The sequence below is a fragment of the Xenopus laevis genome, chromosome 1L, assembly GCF_017654675.1.
Source record: "Xenopus laevis strain J_2021 chromosome 1L, Xenopus_laevis_v10.1, whole genome shotgun sequence".
In the NCBI taxonomy this organism is placed as follows: Eukaryota; Metazoa; Chordata; class Amphibia; order Anura; family Pipidae; genus Xenopus; species Xenopus laevis.
In genome coordinates, this window is record NC_054371.1 from 166,705,522 (window position 1) to 166,730,361 (window position 24,840).

At 37.1% G+C, this 24,840-nt stretch overlaps 2 protein-coding genes across 5 annotated transcripts in view; one reads left to right on the forward strand and one right to left on the reverse strand.

The window, feature by feature from the left end:
* Window positions 1–201: 201 nt before the first annotated feature.
* On the reverse strand, window positions 202–13,588 carry snap29.L (synaptosome associated protein 29kDa L homeolog). Of its 2 annotated transcripts, none has more exons than XM_018266372.2 (6): window positions 13,451–13,588; window positions 8,249–8,521; window positions 7,539–7,732; window positions 7,297–7,382; window positions 3,284–3,376; window positions 202–1,210 (listed from the first exon to the last, which is right to left on the reverse strand). In XM_018266372.2, exons 2-6 carry the CDS (start codon window positions 8,486–8,488, stop codon window positions 1,050–1,052), a joined length of 774 nt encoding a protein of 257 aa, XP_018121861.1. In that variant the 5' UTR covers window positions 8,489–8,521; window positions 13,451–13,588; the 3' UTR covers window positions 202–1,049. The 2 variants fall into 2 exon arrangements, with proteins under 2 accessions (XP_018121861.1, NP_001080076.1); NM_001086607.1 differs by having other exon boundaries at window positions 206–1,210; window positions 8,249–8,524; window positions 13,451–13,475.
* A 172-nt stretch (window positions 13,589–13,760) lies between these two features.
* Window positions 13,761–24,840, forward strand: part of pi4ka.L (phosphatidylinositol 4-kinase, catalytic, alpha L homeolog) — an 84,297-nt gene continuing 73,217 nt past the window's right edge. For all 3 annotated transcript variants that reach the window (XR_005962038.1, XM_018262039.2, XM_018262042.2), the window contains exons 1-10: window positions 13,761–13,891; window positions 18,817–18,933; window positions 19,817–19,910; window positions 20,348–20,436; window positions 20,644–20,716; window positions 21,622–21,881; window positions 22,531–22,597; window positions 23,818–23,966; window positions 24,310–24,375; window positions 24,612–24,708. Coding sequence is in view for 2 of the 3 variants with exons in the window: in XM_018262039.2 (XP_018117528.1) it covers window positions 13,787–13,891; window positions 18,817–18,933; window positions 19,817–19,910; window positions 20,348–20,436; window positions 20,644–20,716; window positions 21,622–21,881; window positions 22,531–22,597; window positions 23,818–23,966; window positions 24,310–24,375; window positions 24,612–24,708 (1,117 nt within the window). In the remaining variant the exon portion in view is untranslated. The remainder of the gene's footprint in view (window positions 13,892–18,816; window positions 18,934–19,816; window positions 19,911–20,347; window positions 20,437–20,643; window positions 20,717–21,621; window positions 21,882–22,530; window positions 22,598–23,817; window positions 23,967–24,309; window positions 24,376–24,611; window positions 24,709–24,840) is intronic.

The window sequence follows — 24,840 nt, forward strand, 5'->3', positions numbered from 1 at the left end:
AAGTGCAACACCTAAGGCCTATTTTGAGGTTTTTTTCAGTTTGAGAATTTAATTCTGAAGCTCCACAGACTGCCTTTAGCCATTGCAGCCACAGCTTTAATGATATACGTTGATATCAATCACAGAATAAGCCTCCCAAGAGGTCTTAGTGATAAACCACACAAAAAATTATTGTCAAAAGTTTTCATAAAAGTCAAAATATAGGTTGAAGAACAGGTTATGTTTTATTTTATGCTGTCACAGTTACTTAAATAAACAAGTGCCAGTTCTGTCAAATGTTTATATTCATATGTTTATATTTACTACTTTAAAGCCATTACTGAGCAAACAGGCAGAGAACAAGTTGTTCGCCCATTTAATTATCAGTCTATTGAATAGGGTAGACTCAAATTCACCAGAAGGCAAATGCGCAAAATCGGAAAGCAGTTAAAATGTATTAAACAAGTTAATTAAATTTATAATGGCAAAGATTATTAGGGTTTTCTTAAATCAACAAGCAGATTGCTAAAATATTCACAGTATGGTCTAGAGGAGCATCACATGTATTTATAAATATATCTATACACAAGCTTTGAGAATGCTAGATTAAAATAAAGTTTCATTGACAAGGTAAATAGGGAAGGGGTGTCTGGCAGGACTCAAGAGAACCTTACAGTATGAGCATGTGTAAAATATTGACATTTCAATAAAGGCATGTGCATTTGTTTATCCAATTATATAGCAGTAAGGCAATAACCTACCAAACAAACTCAAATACTGACTTTAGATACAGAGCTATAATAAAGTGCCAAGCACTACATTTCCAACTACAATTCCAATATCAAGACTATCAATTGTTAAATCTAAATACGGGTCTATTTATTAATAATAATGCAAAACATCATTTAAATCGAACAAATTGAATGTATTGTTATACAGAACATATACGATTCCAAGAGGGATGTGTGGGCTTGGGTCACAGTATAGAAAAAAAGAAAGCTGCATAACATTATAAAAACCACAAGAATAAAACTGAAGGGAGGGGTCTTGATGTTGATGAAATTTGTCCCTTATAGCTCTTCACGGATCCGCTTATCTGTGGCCTTGATGTTTAAGTCCATCTTATCTACTTTGCCAGTCAGGCGCCCAAGAATATCATCCTGTTCATCGATTTCTGTCTGCAGTCCTAACGCAAGGTTTTTCAGTCGACCCAAACCTAAAGACATGTCATCTGGAAAAAGGAATAACACAACATCATGACTTGAATGGTTTTATCACCTCTACCGACAATTTTCCAAAAATATTGTTAAAAAGTGGGCCTGGCTATTTTTGTGTATGCCCTTTTTAAGAAAGATCAATTACATTTTTATAGACATTTTTTCCTCCAAAATTAAAATCTTGGGGAAAAAATACTATAGGTTAATTAGGTTTAAGTCTGCAAAGTCAATAGGGAAATCTATAGAAATAAGTCAAAACAACTGGACTTGCTGTGTCTTTTTCCTTGAAGACGGTTCACCAGTCATCCAACTGGCTTTCTCAATTCAGAATAACTCGTAAATCTTCCTTCGAGAATATATATCCTCTGTAATTTTGCTTTAATCAGCATAATCTGTTTATCATAATCCACAATGATGTCATTAATTTAGGTGTTGATTGTATTAGCAAGATTGGGGTTTTGATGTGTTATTAAACCTTCCAGGGAGAGGTGCCAAAATAGCATTGTATGTGTCAGACAATAGATGTCGCACCCCCCACCTCTATTCAGACTTGGTTTTTCTGTTTATACATATATGGCTTCTTTAACACCTCTTTTGAACCAGTTCCTCTCCCGGTCTAGAATCTGGATTTGGCAGTCTCCAAACGGCTGAGTTATGACCAGAGGAGCTGGCTCTTCTCTGCTGCGCCATACGCTGGTGTAACTGTTGTTTGGTTTCCCCAACATACAAATCAGAGCATTCCTCACTGCACTGCACACATAATGTTACTCTTCTTGTGCTTTGGGGTGGGTTCATTGGGTGAACTAGTTGCTGCCCCAGTGTGTTGCTGGGTTTAAAGCAGATAGGGATGTGGTGTTTATTAAAAATTCTTCTAAGTTTTTCCGACATCCCAGCTACATATGGGAGGACCAAGTTCTTTTCCATGTCCTGTTTTCCACCTTCACAAGTAGTCTTGGTGTTATTGGGGGCGCGACATCTATTGTCTGCCTCATACGATTCTATTTTCGCACCTCTTCCTGGAAGGTTTAATAACACATCAAAGCTCCAATCTTGCGAATACAATCAACAACTAATTTAATGACATCATTGTGGATTATAATAAACAGATTATGCTGATTGGAGCAACATGATTGGAGCAACATTCCAGAGGATATATATTCTCAAAGGAAGATTTACAAGTTATTCTGAATTGAGAAAGACAGCTGGATGACTGGTGAAACGTCTTCAAGGAAAAAAAACACAGCATGTCCAGTTGATTTGACTTATTTCTATAAATATACCATGACCTGGATGAATGAGAATCTTCATAAACATAAGTCAATAGGGAAAGTTGCAGGATGGCACAATACTGGACTAACAAGAGTGGTGCATTTAAAAAAAGGGTTTCATGCCAGAGGGACACTTAATCATTGAGCTTATGTTTAAGATAGCCTTTGGCACAAAACTGGTAAGGCTTTTTTTGTACGATGCTTTAAATGCGCTACTTTGTTAGTCCAGTATTGTGGCAACCCGCATAATTTCTCTATTGACATTTCAAAAACCTTTCTCTGGCTGAAGGCTTCAAGGTAAGTGCACCTGAACACTACAATATTTTTCAAGAATTTCTACCTGATTGACCTTATTTATCCACTTTTGGAATATTTTTCTTTCATCTGCACATTAAGACTATATAGCTCAATTTTTTTGGTGCACACAGGACATTTTCACAGCAGCACATTACATTTCCATGTATACAACACTTTTTAAAATTTGGTGGCATTATGACAAATCCATAAAACTATGAATATGTACTTACTGACACTTTTGTGGATTCCCCCCATAGTGATCTTTTTCATGGTCAACTTTATCCCCTATTGCTTCCTTGCACTGTCAGTGTTTTATTAATGTATTCAGATGGAGATGGATTACCAACAGCAACACAGGGACAGTTTGCTATACGATAAAAACAATTTCTGGATCTAACATAATGGATTTCTAAACCCCTGGGACCTATGCACCGATTAAGACTTTTTCTTCAGCCAGATGTATAGGTAGAACATACACTTTTTAAATTCAGTTTTCCTTTAAGGTGAAAACATTATTTTTACCCAAGTTATTGTCGACTTTCTGGTGATAATTTCTTAGCACCTGGTTCTTGTGTTGATATCCTGAGCTGGATGCTCCCATATCATTTCTTGACTCTACAAGATAAAAAAAATAAATAAATAAGATTACTACAAGTAGTTGTAGAATATGCCTTATTGTGAGAAATTAAAGTTAATTTGACATATCAGATGTACAACAAAAGTTATTAAGACAGTAACCCCCATATGTAATATAAGGTACTAAGTTTGCCCAGGAGCAGTAACCCATGACAACCAATAAGATTATTGCATTTAAACAAGTGACTAGTAAATGCTATATGCCGATTGGTTGCGATCTTTAAAATACATATAAAAATGTGGTTTTTACTCAACCATTTTTCTCTGTATACAAAGATGATGACAACTGCAGAAAAGTGCAAAAGAGTTGTTTTTTTGGTTTGAGCAAGTCCTAGTGAACACATTGCTAATGTTTTTTATGGGTTTTAAGTTGTAGTCTGCAGCTAATCCTTGTATGCAAACTGGTGGGAGATTGACAGCTACATGCAACCCCGCTGCAATTTTATAGCAAACATACACATAAACTTGACAGTAACAGGTGGTATGGAAGGGAGCATTTTTGTTCTCTTTTAAGTACAATTTGATGCTAATTAAATACTAGTGTTCTTCCTAAATTTATAACCATTTAATAGTGTCTAGCGAATTATTAATCATGGTCAAATTGTACCAACCACTAATGTGGTACAGTCATATGAAAAAGTTTAACCCCTCTCAGCCTGCATAATAATTTACTCCACTTTCAACAAAAAAGAGAACAGTGGTACGTCTTTCATTTTCCATGAGTACTGGGGTGTTTTCTGAACAAAGATTTTTAGTGAAGCAGTATTCAGTGTTATGAATATAAATCAAATGTGAAAAACTGGTTGTGCAAAAATGTGGATACCCTTGTAATTTTGCTAATTTGAATGCATGTAACTGCTCAATACTGATTACTGGCAACACCAAATTAGTTGACTTAGCTTGTTAAGCCTTGAACTTCATAGGCAGGTGTGTCCAATCATGAGAAACGGTATTGCAAGTTGTGCTTCTGTTTGACTCTCCTCTGAAGAGTGGCAGCATTGGATCCTCAAAACAACTCTCAAAAGATCTGAGATCTCAGAGGTTTAAACTGTCAGTTTTAACTGTAAGGAATGTAATCAGGAAATGGAAGGCCACCGGCACAGTTGCTGTAAAACCCAGGTCTGGCAGGCCAAGAATAATACAGGAGCAGCATATGTGGAGGATTGTGAGAATGGTTACAGACAACCCAAAGATCACCTCCAAAGTCCTGCAAGAACATCTTGCTGCAGATGGTGTATCTGTACATCTTTCTAAATTCAGTGCAATTTGAACAAAGAACATCTGTATGGCAGGGTGATGAGAAAGAAGCCCTTTCTGTACCCATGCCACAAACAGTCGCTTGTTGTATGCACAAGCTCATTTAGACAAGCCACAGTCATTTTGAAACAAAGTGCTTTGGACTGATGAGACAAAAATTTAGTTATTTGCATGGTGGAAGAAGAACACCAAATTTCAAGAAAAACACCTGCCATCTACTGTCAAATTTGGTAGAGGTTTCGTCATGCTGTGGGGCTGTGGGGCTAGTTCAGGGACTGGGGCCCTTGTCGAAATGAGGGTCGGATGAATTCAACCCAATATCAACAAATTGTTCAGGCTAATGTCCAAGCATCAGTCACAAAATTGAAGTTACACAGGGGTTGGATATTCCAACAAGACAATGATACTAAACACACTTCGAAATCTACAAAGGCATTTCTGCAGAGGGAGAAGTACAATATTCTGGAATGGCCGTCACAGTCCCCCGACTTGAATATCATGGAAAATCTATGGGATGATTTAAAGCACGCTGTCCATGCTCGGCAGCCATCAAATTTTAATACTTTGTATGGACGGATGGTAAAAAATACCGCCATCCAGAATCCAGACACTCATCAAAGGCTATAGGAGGTATCTAGAGGCTGTTACATTTGCAAAAGGAGGCTCAGCTACATGTTGATGTAATATCTCTGTTGGGGTGCCCAAATTTATGCACCTGTCTAATTTTGTCATAATGCATACTGCATATTTTCTGTTAATCCAATAAACTTTGTCACTGCTGAAGTACTACGGTTTCCATAAGGCATGTTATATTAAAAGGAAGTTGCTACTAAAGCTCAGCCAATGATAAACAAAACTCCAAAGAATTAAGAGGGGTTCCCAAACTTTTTCATACGACTGTACCCTCTATGCCAGGGGTGTCCTGGCATAGAGGATACAGCCCTCCCCTCCCCTTTAAACTATATTATTTGTCCATATCTGCAATATACTCAAGCTGACAATCTGTGTTGAAGTCATCCCTTGTCTGGCCAGTCCTACACATCCGATCAGTGGCGTAACTACTAGGGGTGCCCAGTAGGCTCTCACCCCCTTGGGCCCAAGGAGCTTGAAGGATTCTCCAGTGGCTAAATAAAACAACTCTAGCCACTATCTCAGTTTCTTGGGTCTATTTCCCATGTAGGAGTATACCTGCAGATCAGCATAATTCTAAGTTCACCAATAAACCTTTTTTGTGCTAATAGCTTTTTATTTCTCCATATAGGTCCGTGAGGAGGAATAAACAGTAAAGTCCAAAGATGCATTTGAAAGGTTGGAAAATTTAGAAGAATTGCACCAATTTAAATTACCTCTTTTGCCAACAGACTTTTGGTATCCAAACACAGTAGTAGGGTACAGGCCTTGTATTCACTCACGGTGCAGTAATAAAGTATGTGCTACTTGCTGGCAGTGACACGCTGCTCTCATACACAGCCATACTTCTTTAGGGCTGAAGGTGAATAGATGAACTGAAGTATTACTATTGAAGATTGTACCACTGGCCCTTGTGTAGTGACGCGCCGCAATTACACCATACTCCTTTACTGTATTACTGGCACGTCAGTGCATCTATTCACCTTCAGCCCTAAAGACCTATGATTGTGTTTGAGAGAGCGGCACGTCACTGCCAGGCGGTAGCACAGTCAATGTAACATGTTCTTGTATTTTTTTGGAATTTGCTGCGGGCCAATTAAAAATGGATCGCGGGCCACAGTTTGGACACCCCTGCTCTATGCATTTAGTCCATTGTCAAAAAGCTAGGTGGGTTTAAGTCAATTTGAAAGCTAAAAATCAAAAGCAATAGTCATTGACTTTAAGAAACAGGGTCACATTACATATTCAGTTTAATATCTGCAAAATTTTACAACTTCTCTGTGTGTTGGTTTATTCCAGGTGCTCTATTTTCATTTAAACTCCAAACACATACATAAAGGTTAAATGGCTGCCAATAAAGTTGACCATAGTGTGCCAGCATGTGCCAGAATCGTAGACTGTAAGCTGCTCTGGGCAGGACTGCATAATACGTTGGTGCTATATTGATAAAGGATAATAAATATCTCTGGCAACAATGCTAGAAACATAAAGGCAGATATTTATATTGCAGGAAAAACAGAGCAACAGCTGAAAATAAACCTACCTGTCTGGATCTAACTCATTTGTCTAAACAGATAACAGGGACCTCTCATTATAAGAGTCTAATTACAAGTTCATACAGGAGTTACTTTTTCCACAGCTGAACACCACTTAAAGAAGAGTTTCTTCTACAGCCCAAAAAAAGAACAACTAAAGTAAAGAATGGTGGAATATCAGTTCCCATACCCAGAGCTGAGAAAGTAGAATGGCCACAAAACAAACACCTGTCCACACTATACATAGCAACAGCGCTGCAGTCCATGTATATGAATAAGTAGATGCTGTCCTATGTTCCCGAAGTCACATCAGCCAGGACACATCGATATGGCACACACACAAATGCATACATTACACAAACACACAACCAAAATGAGGTCTTTGAATAAATGCATGTTGCTTTCAACTTTGAATTTCTATAATCTTTAAATATCTGTTTAGTACTCTCTTATGTATGTAGGCACTGTCATACCAACCTAAAGTTTCTCTCTTAACCAGGTTAGGATGTGCAGCTTGATAGTTCTCTTCCTGCACTTTGCTGCTTGACAAGGCTTCTGCTAGTCTAAAGGAAAATAAGTCATGAAAAAAAAATTCAAAGAATGATCAACACTATCACTACAGGAAAGTAGTTCATACATTTATTACAAGTTTATATATATAGCATTGATTAAAGATTCAAAATTGCATTTAGACATGCAACAGAAAAATCAGGACTTACTTTGTACTTGTTTTATATTCGGACGTTCCATTCTCAGGGGGTGTTTCAGCTGGTTTTGACCTAAAGTAGTTTGTGAAGCCACTAAACATACTCTTTATACTGTTAATGTGTTTCTGGCTTGTCTTCATGTCCTGTTCCATATTATCCACCATCTTCTCAGTCCGTTTCAAAGCCTCTCCCTGTCGGACAAGTTCCTGGAAGACAAACAGCCAGCAATAAGTACACTGTGCCCTGCATTGGTCAAGCAAGTCTTTCAAAGAAAAATATTATATATTGCAGCATAATTCTCGAGAAAGGGCAAGAGTATGAAACACTTAAAATATCATGAGAGGATGCAGTGATGTAAGATGCGGAGCAAACAAGGCAGCAGCTACGGGAAAACTTGAGTGGAATTTTTTTTTAAAAAAAAAAAAAAACATACCAATCCAGACTCTATCGCAACTTATTGGCCCCCCTATTCTTTACAGCAGAGGCGCGATGGCAAGAAAATATTCCTGATTTCCTGATTTCCTGAGACTATGTATAGCAGTCTAATAGAGTGTTTTGTGGACAAACTAACTAACTTAATTGATAATTAATGCAGCATAATTCACATCACAATTAAAAATTATCGTAAAGATATGCATTTTTAATGCATTTTAATGTTGCCTTCACTCAAAAATGTTGGTATTGCCAACTAATAGTTTTAAGTGAAATTTTTGGTCACTTACCTCTGCAGTGTCCACCCCAATCTTCTCAGAATTATAGACTAGTGACAAAGACCTATTACTGCTGTCAACCATGGACTGTGCCTTCTTCATGACCTCTTGCTGCAAAGACCTCTGCTTGTCAGCTGCTTCCCTGCGTCTTCTTTCTTCTGGGTCTTCATAAGGGTCAGCGTCATCGTTCCACTTCACCGGCTTAAAGTTATCATCCTCATCCTCATCAAAGGGATTGTAGCTTCTGGACATGGTGAGAATCTTATTCTATCCTTCTATGATATGCTACTACAAAAGATTGGAAAAGCAAAAAAAAAAAAAAAATACTAATAATTTTATATATATATAGACAATATATTTTTATATATTATACATATATATAGACAAATACAAGAGGTCCTCTGCACTGCAGAATGCTTTATAAAGGGGTTAACCACTAAACGTTGCATGCTGCAATAAAAATTTAAAGCAAGGGTTTCACCCTGCCAGCATTACTTAGTGTGCCAGTGAACTTTCTGCCAATCCATTGTAGAAAGAATGCCGTTACCTTGATTACTGAGCACCAGGGATTTGCTTCCTCTGGAGGGCCATGAGACATGTTGTGCCTTAAGCTACTAAAAATGCCTTACCCCTTAAACAAAAAGGGAATTGCTTGTCCATATATTGAAGTTTTGATTTTTTTTTGTAAAGGAAGATTTTTATTTGTTTCAAAACAACAAAATTGCATTAACAGAAAGACAAAATAGACAAAACATTAAACTCAAAATAATTATCAGTAAGGAGTATGTAATTTCTAAGTCACATATACAAGTAAGGAATTTGCCTGACACTGTATGTACCTTTTGTTTTGTGGAGTATCAAGTCACATGCCTGTTCTTCCCCATAGTGGGAAATGCTAATAGGGTGTTTCGCATTGGGAGTAGTTGTGCCCTATTTTAAATAATGATTCCGTATTTAATCTGGTTTCCATTCTCTCACTGCCCAACTCATCATGATCACACCAGGGTCCCCAGACCTTATCAAATTTAATGTGTGATCCTCTATTTTTATATGTTAGTTTGTACAGTGGAATTGCGTTGTTAATTAGTTGTTTTCAGGCTTTCAGAGTTGGGGGTGTAGTGCCCATTCAATGCATAGCTACCGTTTTTTTTTTGGTGTAGAAGAGTAGTAGTCTAAATAACAGTATATAATGTTTGAGATAAATTATGTCATCAAGGACCCCCAGTAGGCATGTTGCTGGTGCGACCACTTCGGGAAAGGCAAAGTTGTTTGCCATGTAGTCTATCACTTTGGTCCAGAATCTGTGGATTGTAATATATTTAAGCTGGTGGGCACAACTTTCCCTTGTTTGTTTGAAGCAACGTAGGTGGTTCTTCACAGTCAGGACAGTGAGGTTGTGGAATGCACTGCCGGGTGATGTTGTGATGGCTGATTCAGTTAATGCCTTTAAGAATGGTTTGGATGATTTTTTAGACAGACATAATATCAAAGGCTATTGTGATACTAAACTCTATAGTTATTAAAGATATGAGTATATGTAATTTATGTTAATATGTTAAATATTTTAATATGTTAAATATGTTAATAGTAAAAAAATTAAGCAGGAAGGGGAGGGACCCTTACTATCAGAGGGGGGTCAGCTGGTTGATGAAAACAAAATTCTGAACTCATATTTTTCATACGTCTACACAAATGAGGAACCAGTAAGTGAAGGTTTCCTTCTTAATAGTACCAATTCTAGTAATACAACTAATAATGCATGGTTCACACATGAAGAAATTCAAAAGATACTAGAACATGTTAAGATTAACAAAGGTCCGGTGCCAGATGGTATTCATCCCAGGGTAATTAGCGAACTTAGCTCTGTGATTGCCAAACCTCTTTACTTAATTTTCCAGGATTCATTGAGATCTGGCATAGTGCTGAGAGACTGGCGAATTGCTAATGTGGTGCCTCTATTCAAAAAAGGATCCCGTTCTCAGCCTCAAAACTATAGGCCAGTTAGTCTGACGTTGTGGTAGGAAAGCTTTTCGAAGGGTTAATAAAGGATAAGATACTGGACTTCATAGCAAATTATAATACTATGAGTTTGTGCCAGCATGGTTTTATGCGTGAAGGATCTTGCCAGACTAACTTAATTTCTTTTTATGAGAAGGTAAGTAGAGACCTCGATTCTGGGATGGCAGTGGATGTGATTTACTTAGACTTTGCTAAAGCATTTGATACAGTGCCACACAAAAGGTTACTGGTTAAATTAAGGAATGTTGGGCTGGAACATAGTATTTGTACCTGGATAGAGAACTGGTTAAAAGATAGACTACAAAGAGTGGTGGTAAATGGAACATTTTCTAATTGGACCAGTGTTGTTAGTGGAGTACCGCAGGGCTCTGTACTAGGTCCCTTGCTTTTCAACTTGTTTTTTAATGGGCATTGAAAGTACTGTTTCTATTTTTTCAGATGATACTAAATTGTGCAGAACTATAGGTTCCATGCAGGATGCTGCCACTTTGCAGAGTGATTTGTCTAAATTGGAAAACTGGACAGCAAACTGGAAAATGAGGTTCAATGTTGATAAATGCAAGGTTATGCACTTAATGGCAATGTGTTGGGAGTTTCCTTAAATGAGAAGGATCTAGGGGTCTTTGTAGATAACAAAAAAGTTGTCTAATTCTGGGCAGTGTCATTATGTGGCTACTAAAGCAAATAAAGTTCTGTCTTGCATAAAAAAGGACATTAACTCAAGGGATGAAAACATAATTATGCTTCTTTATTGGTCCCTGGTGAGGCCTCATCTGGAGTATGCAGTGCAGTTTTGGACTCCAGTCCTTAAGAGGGATATACATGAGCTGGAGAGAGTGCAGAGAAGTGCAACTAAATTGGTTAGAGGGATGGAAGACAAATTATGAGGGTAGACTGTCAAGGTTGGGGTTGTTTTCTCTGGAAAAAAGGCGCTTGCGAGGGGACATGATTACACTTTATAAGTACATTAGAGGACATTGTAGACAAATAGCAGGGGACCTTTTTACCCATAAAGTGGATCACCATACCAGAGGCCACCCCTTTAGACTAGAAGAAAATAACTTTCATTTGAAGCAACGTAGGGGGTTCTTCACAGTCAGGACAGTGAGGTTGTGGAATGCACTGCCGGGTGATGTTGTGATGGCTGATTCAGTTAATGCCTTTAAGAATGGCTTGGATGATTTTTTGGACAGACATAATATCAAAGGCTATTGTGATACTAAGCTCTATAGTTAGTATATAGAATTTAATTAAAAGTAGGGAGGGGTGTGTGTATGGATGCTGGGTTTTCATTTGGAGGGGTTGAACTTGATGGACTTTGTCTTTTCGTTTGGGCCCCTACTTGTGAGCCTTCCTCAAGAATATACACTGTAAAGAACTTACTCAAAGCAACAACCATTGAAAGAGAAGATGTGCAAAGGTCTCACTGTTTGAATCTCTCACAATAACAAATACAGATTATATATAAAAATGTTATCAGGTAACACTAAAGAAAATCTTCTTTCCTCCTTTTTCTGAAATATGGCTAACATGGTGCAATACTCTGCTAGTTGTCCCTTCAGCAATAAAGCAAGCAAACTGCAGGGGGCTAGCCACACAAATAGAAGATACGATCCTCACTGGAGGAAGAAGAATTTATTTGTGCCAGAAATCATGGGTTACAGAACAAAGAAAGACTTAGATAATGAAAGTCTTGAGATCCATAAGTGAAACAAATAGAATGAAAGAGGATCACTGAGCACATATATTTTTTCATTTGCCAGGCCGAGGGGTTTATAACTGGCTAGATATTGGTCAAATAAGCCTCACACTTGGGTCAGTAAACTGCTTACTTAGCATGATGTAAATCAAGAAACAGCTTATATTGGCAAATTTAAACCAAAACTGTTTCTTTGGCTACTCACTGTGGAAAGGACAGCTGAAAGAGAAAGAAAGAGAAAAACGCAGCCTAGACTGTTCCCATGATTAAAGGTGGCCATAGACAGAACAATTATGATCTTTCTTGGAAAAGATCTTTCCAGGAAAGACCGTTCGTCTTAATACACCCGTGAAGAGCTCATTCGTCAGATATATAGTTAGAAGCAATAGAATTCTACCTGTATCTGACGTTTCAGCATTAACAATGGGCGATGTTTGGGTGCCTTCAAAGGCACCCGATCAAAAGTTTTCGTCGACCAATATCGGTCAGCTCGTCTCACACAATACACAAAGCGATTATCGTACGAAAATTAATTTCATATGAAATCTGTGCGTCTATGGCCAAAAAACTACTCTTCAAAATATTAATGTGCAGTAAAAGTTACCTATGGGTCATGTTGATAATTTTTTGCTGATACCTGTAGTTCTGCTTTTGTAAGTAATTGTTACTTGAAGTTACTAAACCTGACTGTGTTTTGCCAACCAATTAATGTAGAAATAGCAGAGTAGTAGGGAATCAAGGGAATGTCTTTACCCACTGTTTCACAACATGCAACATCCACCGCGTGGTTGCAACATCCACCGCATGGTTGCAACTTTCAAATACAAATTTAGAAACAGATGAGGATAACGCAGTGCTTTAGTCTGCAATCACCAATTGCGTTTTCCACTGCGTTTTCCTCATTTGTTTATAAATTTGTATTTGAAAGTTGTGTTTTGCCAACCTGACTGTCCCTTCTCAATCTGTCAGTTATAGTTCCTAATGCTAACAGAATACTGCTGCACAAATGTGGCAGCCCCCTCATAGAGGAATATAGGTCATCAGATAGGTAATGTAAAAGCATTGGGCAAATACGTTTATTGCAAAATTAGACACAATTAAAGACAATAATATGCGATAAATGTAAAAAGAGATTCGTTTCTGGTGTCAGCATCTTTTTAATTTAGCAGAAAATATTTAAGAATATTATTGGATAAGACTATTATTGGATATTATCTAAGGCCCTCCCGTGTAGTCCTGGGAGTGCTGCTGTTTACATAGTGCATACAGCACTGCGATAAAACTAAATACCAAGGTGAATGGTTTGCCATACCCAGGTTAGCGACGTGGGACAATGTATTATGAAGCTACCGACTGGCATTTTGAGTCGGGTAAGAAATGTGTACCCAGCCCAGTGGCCCACTAATTGTGATCAATACGGATTTATTTAATCTCACCCACCCGGGAGTAAAGCATAAACATTAAACCCTTCCCTAGAACCTTCCCTGACTACTCACCTGACTTCTCTGTACGACTAAAGCAACTTCCGCCCTTCCTCTGACGTATTGAAGCAGCTTTGATTCTATTTCCGCATTCCTGGTATTATGTCATCCATGTTTAAAAAGTTATCGCCCTTTAGATATCAGCATATTTCCATTAACACAAACGTGTGAAAAGTATTTGAACTCTGCTGTTCTATTGGAGTTATAGATCACCGCACAGATAATTAAAACAGGACAGGACATTTGTTTCCAAAATTACAGATTGAGACTCCATATTGCGTATCGTCCCTTTTGTGTGTGTCACATGACAACTGTAGAAGTGTGACGTCGGCTGACGGCTCCAAGCGAAACATGGCGGCCAAGAGGGCTTGCAGTGGGTCTCGGGGATTTTATTTTAACACTGTGTTGTCGCTAGCTCGTTCCCTGTCTGTGCAGAGACCGGCTGCCTTTGAAAAGGTGAGCTTTCCCCATTCACATAGCTGAGTATATGACAAAGTGGGGCGGTTTCTAGTGACAAACAAGAAATTCAGACAGAATGACAGATGTGAAGTGACATTAGGATACACTGCTGCTGTGAGTTGTTTCCTGTCACTAACAATCGCTTGGCACAGCCTGGAAATGAGATACAGTAGCTGCAGAGCACTCTTATTATGTTTTTCAGGAAACTAGTGTACATTCTGGGCAAATGAAAGGGAAATGGGAAGTGATTTATATTTATTTGTGGGACCACAAGGAAATGTAAAATGTTAAATTGAGGTTTCACTTTATTTTTTTTAAACTCGAGTTTGAAGCCTGCAGCTCTTGTTTTGGGACCAGGGGTTTCTTGGATAAGGGTGCATTCTGGGCTCCCTTTAGGTTGCTAAAACATGTGAACAAAAAACACATAGAATGCTTCTGCAGTCATTTGCATTGAAAGAGTGGGATTAGGCTGTGTTTATATGGCTATCAATTTTGAGAAAACTCATTCTCAAGACTGTGGTGTTTGCTTAGAGTGGGTAAAGTGTGTTTTTTTTTTAATTATCATTTTAATACAGATAATGAGGCTTTTAAGTTGGCCATAGACGCAAAGATCTGATCGTACGAATCGAGGATTCGTACGATTTTCGGACCATGTGTGGAGAGTCCCGTCATTTTTCGTCCGGCGTTGATCGGTCGTTTGGTCAGTCGGACAGGTTAAAAGATTTCTGTCGGCTGCCGATAATATCTCTGCGTGCATTGCCGATCGTACGATTTTCAGAGGGAGACTATCACTAGATTTTGACGGACGTAACTTTCGTACGATTGCTGTCAGGGGCAGAACACCGGCTGATCTGTTCTTTTGTACTTTATTTGGTCGGAATGGTTTGTGGCAGGTCGGGAGATGGGGAAGTTCGATCGTACGATGATTCGTACGATTGGATCTTTGCGTCTATGGCCAGCTTTAGCGCCATTGCAGGTTGCGCCCACTGAGATAAACATACAGAGTACGAATACTGAATTCACCACAGGCCACCAGACATTTCACAGCTCAGCTTTTTAAAGGAACAGTAATGTCAAAAAATAAGTGTTTTAAAGTAATGAAAATATAATGCAGTGTTGCCCTGCACTGGTAAAACTGCTCTGCTTGCTTAAGAAACACCACTATTGTTTATATAAACAAGTTGCTGTGTAGCAATGGGGGCAGCCATTCAAAGGAGAAAAGGCTCAGGTTACACAGTAGATAGCAAATAAGCTCTGTCTGTCTGTTATCCATTAGTTAACCTGTGCCATATAGCTGTTTTTCAATTTCCGCCATTGCTCCACAGCAGCTTGTTTATATGAACTATAGTAGTGTTTCTGAAGCAAACAGATCAGTTTTACCAGAGCAGGGCAACACTACATGATATTTTCATTACTTTAAAACACTTTAATTTTTTGGTGTTACTGTTCCTTTAAGTAGCTTATTTATCAGGATAAAAATAGAGCAAACGCTCTTTTCACTTTTAATAAATATGCCCCAAAAATCCTATGCAGTCGAATATAACGTTACAAAGCCCCCTCTATGAATCTATTTGCAGTGCTTGGTACATTTGTCAAAATGTGGATATTATAATGACTTGATGTATTTGCAGAAGCAAGTGGCCAGCAAATGTATTTCGTAATCTCTTGTGGAATGCATGAAATTCTTTGCTATTCCTCTGGATTTTTCAGGCCTGTTTCATTTGATCTTATTTATGTTAAACAAGTTTATTCATATTCTGTGTAGTATTTATTTCCACTGTAAATTATTGATTTTCATATTATTGGATAACGTAGAATTAGTTATCGAGGACTGTTGGACCATGTCTGACTACTTGTAAACTGTGGGTTCTAACAAACCACATTTTGAGAGGGTTGTTCACCTTTCAAACACTTCATCTCAGTTGACATAAAGTCTTTTTTCAATTGTTTTCCATTTTTTATCTTTTATCAAAATTGAGGTTTAAAGTTTAATGCTCCTGTCTCCTGGTGTTTTAGTCTGACAGCTCAGTGATCCAGGTGCAGATTCTGAACTGTTATAATTTGCTACATTAGTTGATACATTTCTCAGTAGCATCTGTGGAATATGAGCATCAGCTGCCTTTAATGAAACTCATTTGTATCAACAAATGTATAAATTTAGAACAGATTATAGAGTTGGTGACTAGTGATGTGTGGGCTGGCACAGTTCCCGTTGGGTTGGTGGGTTCGGGCCGGCTCCTGCACAGATTCTTCAGGTTACGGATGGTGGGGGGGAGGGAACAATCTGGAACCAACTGAACTGAAGCGTTGGATGGTGAACAACCCCTTTAAATAGAATAAAATTAAACAGGGGGAAAAAAGTTCTCCAGAGGCCAAATATGGAGATACATGAAATACCGTTAAGTAAACCTACCGGTATGTACAAGTTAGGGCTTGTCCATTAAACATTTTCTATGGGCATTTTATTTTATTCACATGCAGAGCACTTACCTTATATAGCAGTGATGTCTTGTTCAAAGGAAGGGTGTTGCATAGCTTTTTCTAAAGTGAAATCATTTTCTGTGGATTTTATTATGTTTGTGGAATAGCTAAAATATTATTGTAAGAGGCAGGAACTAAATGTATGCCGATTTAGAAATTGCCTTTCAAAATATAGCAACCAGGTTGACTGTCAGTTAGGGAATGCTAGTACTGTAGAAAAACACACTAGTCCTTCTTAGGGAAAGAGAGGATCAGACTTTCTGATATCACATGCAACTAGAACAACCAGCCCTTTTATCATGTAAATGGTAATACACTGAGTAATTTCTTTATACAGTATTGCAATGTTTTTCTTAAAGCTGTTCAGAATCTGGATTATTTTGGGGAAAGCCTTATGACTCAACTAACAGCAGCAACAGGAGCAACAATATACGACAGTGCTTTTAAATGAGATGCATGTGTGTGCATTTTAATTGTTGTTTGTATATATAACTTGTTATGCTTGATGGATACATCTGTGCTTTCAGAAATGGGGGAAGCTACCAGACTAACCAATAAAATGCTGTTCTAGTCTTGCAGACTGGCCAGTGATCACATGCACTGACTGATGCAGTTAATGCTGGAAAATATTTTTCATTCTGTGTAATTAGAATCTGTCCAGTTGTGAATTGTTTTGTTTTTAACCAACATATAGATAATTTTTTTGCTAATATAGCTTGATATGGTCACATTGCCTGACAACATTGGCCCACTCTTCACGGTGGCTCTCACAAGTGTAATTTAGATGTCAACTGCTGCATTCAACATCAGAATATCTGACATCCTCATGTCCCAATATAAGGTTTTCAGTAGCAGAGGCTACAGAAAACAATGAATATTTTACTTTAAAGTACAACTAAACCCTAAAAATGAATGGCTAAAAATGCCATATTTTATATACTAAACTTATTTCACCAGTCTAATGTTTCAGCTTCTCAATAGCAGCAATTATCTAGGACTTTAAACTTGTCACAGGGAGTCACCATCTTAGAAAGTGTCTGTGACACTCGCATGCTCAGTGGGCTCTGAGCAGCTGTTGAGAAGATAGTCTGTGTATATACAGTGAAACCTAAATGTTATCCTGATTTTGAGTTTTACCTCATTATACGTCACTTTTTTTGTGGTCCAATCTATATATTATGCATAATACATTTTCCTGATATTAAATTTTCCTGGATTTTACACTATTTTTTCCGGACCCTGCAAAATGTAAAATAGTATGCTGTATACAGTAAAATATGCCCTTCTGGTGATGCCGAACACAGCAAAAAGTTGCTTTCACCAATAATCAATTTTAGACCATTAGGAGGGGGTGCAGTGAGAGTGTGGCCACAAAAATCACACAGACAAAGATAAGAGATTCTCTTCACTTACCCATTATTAATATATTAAGGCCATTAAGACATATTGTGCATACTGATACGAAAAATGACCTCCACAGAGGGCCTGAATACAGATTTGAGCATCTAGAGTTATAAAAATTACAATCCCAGAAAATATATATATATATATCTGAACATCTGAATTTCTGCTATTAATTTTAATGGAGCTATTAGATGAACCCGTCTCAACAATTTGAAAACAAGGAAATCAAGCATTCTAAGGTATGTGGGATTGTAAAAGGATGCAGGATTTCAAAACATGCTGTGTAATCCAGTTCAGACAATGGAGTATTCAAAATCTACTTTAAAGGGGTGGTTTGCCTTTAAGTTAACTTTAGTATATTATAGAATGGCTAATTCTAAGCAACTTTCAATTGGTCTTCATTTTTCTTTAGTTTTTGAATTATTCTTCTTCTGACTCTTTCCAGCTTTCAAATGGGGGTCACTGACCCAATCTACAAAACAAATGCGCTGTAAGGCTGCAAATGTATTGTTATTGCTACTTTTTATTCCTCATATTCCTGTTCATGCCCTCTCCTATTCATATTCCAGTCTCTTATTCAAATCTATACATGTTTGCTAGGGTAATTTGGACTCTACCAACCAGATTGCTGAAACTGCAAACTTGGTAGCTGTAATTGCAAACTGTTAATTTTAAAGTTAATTTAAAGGTGAACAACCCCTTTAAGATTCTCAAAGAAACTTTTAATTATGCCTAGAATACATATGTGTGTGTATGTATATATATATATAATATATATATATATATATATATATATATATATATATATATATATATATATATATATATATATATATATATATATATATATATATATATACACATACATGTTCTGGCTGTTGAAAATAATAGTTCCCTTACTTTAAATAAGTGTGTAGTAACTGCAGGATTTCCTGGTTTGTACTTTCTGTATTCCTTCTCTTTTTTTTGTTTCTCACAGATCTGTCGACGTCTTTGTTGTATCTAAACAAAAATCTCTTCTTTTCTTCTCCAAACAGGTGCAGAAACTACTATGCATGTGCCCTGTCGATTATCATGGGATTTTTCAGTTGGATGAGAGACGAAGAAATGCGCTAATTGCTTTAGGAATATTTGTGGTGGAATCAGATCTTCAGGTATGTACTGGCCCTATGCTAAGTAAAAAAATATTTCTCTGAGCTTCAGTGGTGTTAACTGGAGATAATGCACCAGGCAAAGAAGGAACTGTGGATCTTCCACTGCAGCGGAGGCAGGCACAGGGGGTTGCCATTACCCATTATTTTTTCAGCATTACCTAGCAGGCAGGCATGGTAATGGAGTTCCATGGTAGAAGGCAATTTAGAAGGGCCCTTATTTATCAAAATCCAACCAATGTCAGATACTTGACAGTGTGTGCTGCAAATGCCTTTTTTTCTGGTTGCAATGGCCCTTTATGTATATAAGGCTGTGCAGAGCTGCCACGTGTTCCTCAATACACTCTTTTACCAGATTTTACAAACTTGAGAACTTTGCAGAATCTGATACAAGCTTTGGCACGAAGGTACTGCAGGTGCTGTAATTTAGTTATTGGCATTGCTTTCTCCCTCCCTGGTGTTTGGGAACAGCTTTGGTATGTCCCCATGGTTTCTTTGTCCCACAGTGGATTTTGTGATACAGTAGTTACTGTTAAAGAATATGTAAACCTTTTTTTCCAATTTCTCAAATTACTCGAAACAGCCCCCAACTTAAGATACATGTTCTCTTTTTTAACCCCACTTAACTATGTAAATCTGTTTTGGGACAGAAATCTGTAAACAATAAGCCAAAAATAAAGAAACAAAAATGGAAAAGATTAGAGTTCAGAGTGCCTAAAAGGATTTTTGGAAGTGAGAAAATACTCATTTCCAAGCTATAAACCAGTTTTCACTTGCAGTGCCCAGTTTTCTATATGTTTTTTTCTGTTGCTATAGATTTTATTTATCGATACACATTATGTGTTATTTGTTCTTTGATATCTATGTCAAGTTTTTTTGATTTCAGCACAAAGAGAGTGTAGTTCCATACCTTCTGAGACTCTTGAGAGGCCTTCCAAAGGTACATTGGATAGAGGAAAGCAATTCTCGCAAGGAAAAAGGTAAGCACAGGCAGTGCACAATATGCTTATTATTGTGACACTTCTTCAGACATTTCAAGCTCTAGTCAGCTAGGAAATATAATCATTACAAACTGTCAATAGATTGCAAATGACCACATGTATTTGTGTTATTATTTAATTTACAAATAAACCACTCAACTCATCGAACTGCTAGCCTTACTGCTGTTACGAACTAAGTTAAGTTCCAAGCATACTGACATTTTTTATAATTCACAACAGATGGAGGGGCATATATGTGACATTCTTGTGTAGGGGAATATTATATTAGTGTTCAATGTAGCTTCCTTTAATATTGTAAATTGACTGTTTTGTATTGACAGTTTTCAAAGTGATTGTCATGTAGTTGAGGAATATAAATGTGATTTAGAGAAACACTTCTTTATATGTCTGATCCTTGAAATATTTTTTCCTGGCAGCGACTCTTCCAGTGGCTGAAACCTTTAGCTTTTGTCTAGTTACTCTACTGTCTGATGTTGCTCACAGGGATCAGGCCTTCAGAGGGCAGGTAAACTGATTCTCTTATGTTACATCTCCTATTTCGTTCTGCTGCTGTCTTTAGTGTAGTTTATATCGTTGCTACAGTTGGAACATTCATACTCCCTTATCATCAAGAAGTCAGGGTTTCCTCTTGTGGTTTGTTTGTTTTTTTTTGTTTTATGCCTACAAGTTATTTCATGAGTACATTTTTATATTTTGAACATTTTTTCCTTAGATCTTAGAGGCTGTATTGGATGTTATGCAGTGTTTACTAGGAATGTGTCAGTCACCTCAAATTCAAGATAAAGGTAAGTAAAACAGAAGTGCAGGAAAATTCTGCAATACCACAGCAAAAGGCTAGAAATGGTAGTCTTAAAGCCACAAATATGTTGTTAGCAGACATTTTGGATTTGCTACTTGTGTGGTAATATTGTATTTTAAAAAAATGTATTTGTAAACGTCTTTGTGACTGAACGTTAATAAAAAATGCAATGTTTTGGTTAAATTTTCTGTTTACAATTACACCCCATACTTGGTTAATGGGATCATCTTTCAGCCACTATAGCCCTAATAGGATCAGACCATTGGTTTGTAGCACTTCTTTTCCATTACTCTTTACTGTTAACTTTTCTGAAATGTTTTTTTTATTTATTTTTTATAAATTATGTACTTTAATTGTAGGCAAGTAAGCTATGTCATTTGTAAGTGCTCTTATCACATAGATATAAAATACACACCTACGTGTTTATAATTGAATTCTATTAACCAGCAGACTGTAGTTGAGTGAAAGTACCTCTAGGGTGCTAGCACACAAGGAGATATACAGCGGTTGACAAGCCTCCTTAAAATGCCTTCCCCGTGTGAAGCTTAGGATTGCTTATTACTGTATTACTCGATTTGAACACTGATCTCAGGGATCTTCATGAAGAGCTTGATTTAATTAGCCTACGCCACTTGCATCTGATGATATGTTGCAGTCCTTGGGAAGCATTTTGTAATAAAGACTTTGTTCCTTGTAACAAAGTAGACATGTTAATGCCATCATTCTAGCAAAAGCTTCACTGGCTTTCTATTACCTTCTATATTTTCAAGCAAAATAAAAGGATGACATTCATCCAGTGTAATTTTATTAAAAGTAAATGCTTTTCTCATTCCATGTTACTTGATGTCTCAAAAAGTAAAATGTACTTATATTCTTTCACTAAATTTTCAGAATACTTGTGTAAATATGCAGTGCCGTGCTTGATTGGAATCTCACGGGCCTTTGGACGATACAGCAACACTGAAGAGTCTCTTTTGTCCAAACTGTTCCCCAAAGTATCCGCACAGTCTCTAAAGGCCCCAGAGGAACTAGAAGGAATACGCAGGCGTTCCTTTAATGACTTTCGCTCCATCCTGCCAAGCTCACTACTGACTGTGTGCCAGGGGGATTCTCTAAAACGTAAAACAAGCAGTGTTTCCAGTGGCTCACAGGTACACTTATAGAATATTTGCAAAGAGCGTTTCTTTATTTTAATACTGGTGAAACAGTCTGTTAGGTGTTTCATGATTTAAAGGAAAACTATACCCCCAAAATGAATACTTAAGCAATAGATAGTTTATATCAAATTAAATGGCATATTAAAGAATTTTACCAAACTATATATATTATAGTTTGTTATATATAAGAAAATATATATGTTATATTTAAGAAAATATTGCCATTTTACGTCTCTTGCCTTGAACCAACCACCATTCACTGGTTGTCTCTGTGCTGTCTCAGAGATCACCTGACCAGAAATACTGCAGCTCTAACTGTAACTGGAAGAAGTGTGGAAGCAGAACTGTGTCTGTTAATTGCCTGATGTGACCTAACATGTATAGTTTGTTTGTGTGCACCGTGAATCACAGGATCCCAGGGGGCAGCCCTTATTTTTAAAAATGCAAAAAAGGCAATTTTCTATTTATGATTACCAAATGGCACATACTACTAAAAACTATATTATTATGAAAATGGTTTATTTATATGAAGCAGGGTTTTACATTTGAGCTGATATAGTAAGCCATCAACAAATAGACTCCAATCCTCTTTGTTTTTTTAAGGAAGCTCTGCCGTTACATACACCTCTTTCTTGTTTTGCAGGTTAGTCCCGATCGCATTGTCCCACCTCCAGGCTCTCCTGCAGGCTCTTCTATTCCTTACTTTGAAGGTACTTAAAAGAAAATGAAAACGCTGGGTAGAATGACTTGCTTGCTGTTTGGACAATAACATAAACTGTCAACTACACAGCCTTAGCTTGAGCTCCTTGAGAAGCAAGGCCTGCAATATTTCAGGGTAATAAGATAATACAGGCAGCCACTGGCAGAGTATTGTCACTACTCGATGGTTATGTAACACTTTTGAGAAATGTATTGTTATAGGTACCATAACATCAAAAAAGGAAAAACCCAAATATAGCATCCACTGATGAAAAGTGAATCATATAATGTTCTTTGGATCTTAGCTCCTCATTTTTATAACAAAGCTTCTTATTAGTGGGTGTATAGCAGGAACTTTTGTTCATAAACTTTGAAAATTCTGTCTCAAAGCAACACATCTTTATGTTAAAGGATATAAGTACGTTGTACAGTGGAAAAGTGTTTCATATTAATGTGTTATGTACTAAATGTAACAGATATCTTCTGTCACATAAAGTAAAGGAGTAGATCACCATTAAATTATAATTTTGTATGATGTAGATATTTATTTTCTGAGACAATTTGCAACTGGTCTTCATTTTGTATTTGTTATTGTTCTTTAGTTATGTAGCTCTTTGTTTGGTATTTCAGACACTATCTGGTTGCAACCATGAACAAAAGATGGGAATATGAATAGGAGAGGGCCTGCATCAAAAGATAAATTCAAAAAAAGTAATACCAATAACATTCTAGCCCTACAGAGCAATAGTTTTTAACTGACTGTGTCAATTACCCTTATTTGAAACCTAGAAAGATGCAGAAGTGGAAGGCAAATAATTGAAAATCTAAAAAAAGAAATAATGAAAACCAGTTGTGAATTTGTTAGAAATAATGCATTCTATAACATACTATAAAACTGGTCAGCCACTGTAGCGTTTGATTTCCCAGTATAGACTCACTAAGTGTTCAAAATGAAGTATTCTATGTTGTTCCCAGCTGCAAAGTCTGCCATCATAGGCACTGTGTATAATTCTTTATTTTTAATACTACAGACTGTAGTCTAAATGCACAGGTATTGATTTCAGTATTATGGCAATGGCAATGGGAATTGTGCTGTCTGCGTAGATTGTATTGGCTATAATGTACATAAATCTGTGTTTAAAAAATTAGAAAGAGCTGCATACAAGTGTTGTTGCACCAGTACAGGCAAACATATACATGTAAAACTGTATGAATATTTTTTCAAATATAGGGTCATATTTGCCAGATGGCAGCGCTGTGGATCCTGACTATTACCTGACCACCATCAGCTCTAGTTTTTCAGTCTCGCCTCTCTTCACTGGTGTCAACAACAAGGAGTTTGATATGCCCCAAGATACTCTGCATCAGCTTCTTCATATGGTACAGAAACGTTTTTAAGTTCTAAGCAATTACTTTCTAAGCTACTCTAATATTGTCAGGTGACAGACATTTCCAAACATTTTTAGAAATGTATTATTTACTAATTATTCAAAGTATTCTTCTTTATCTACTTATATTATTTAAACGTTGTAGTTTTATATTTTTTTTTACCCAACACCATCACATTTGCCAAAGCTTGGTGCAAGCTGGAAGGAATCAGATGGTTCAACAAGTTTAGACTTCTCCATAGATATTATCTGAGTCATTATTATCATTTTAATTTGCATACAACATTAAAACTGTACAATTCAGCTGACGGCTGTTTTTTTTATTTCCTGTGAAGGTGAAGCAAATTGTGGCAGACCCATTCCTCAGCTCTTTGGATATGCTCATCTCTGAAGTTACAGAAGTAAGTGCAGTAATGTTACTAACACTGTATGAACCATGGTGACAAATATTGGCAGGATCCTGGTACTCTAGTGCATGTTCTCCTTGTTTACAAGGCTAGATTGGCCTTCATTTTCCTTGTCAGTCGTGTATTTTTTTAATGTAACATTGTAACATGTGGTTATTTTACATTCTATATTACTGCTTGGAATAGTTCATATTTTTTACTCCTGATGTGCTTATTTCTGATTTTCCTAGGCCAATCCTAGTGTAGATTTATATTATAAAACATTCAGCGATCCCCTCTACGTGGCGATGTTTAAGATGCTCAGAGATACACTTTACAATGTTAAAGGTATGCTGATCTTTAATTGATGCCTTAGATTGGTCTGTGTCTCCACAGGTGAGACAAGCACACTGCATTTAAGTAAATATTCCATCATGCCTGGAGCTTGTCTCTTGCAGCAATATAGTATCATCTGTTTTT

Bases quoted from the DNA above. Each gene is read 5' to 3' on its own strand.
- snap29.L (XM_018266372.2), bottom strand. From the start codon at position 8,488: ATGTCCAGAAGCTACAATCCCTTTGATGAGGATGAGGATGATAACTTT. The intron at 7,733-8,248 runs GTAAGTGACCAA...TTTGTCTTCCAG, and splicing joins TTGGGGTGGACACTGCAGAG to GAACTTGTCCGACAGGGAGA. The intron at 1,211-3,283 runs GTAAAAATAATG...TCCTTTTTCCAG, and splicing joins GAAAGTCGACAATAACTTGG to ATGACATGTCTTTAGGTTTG.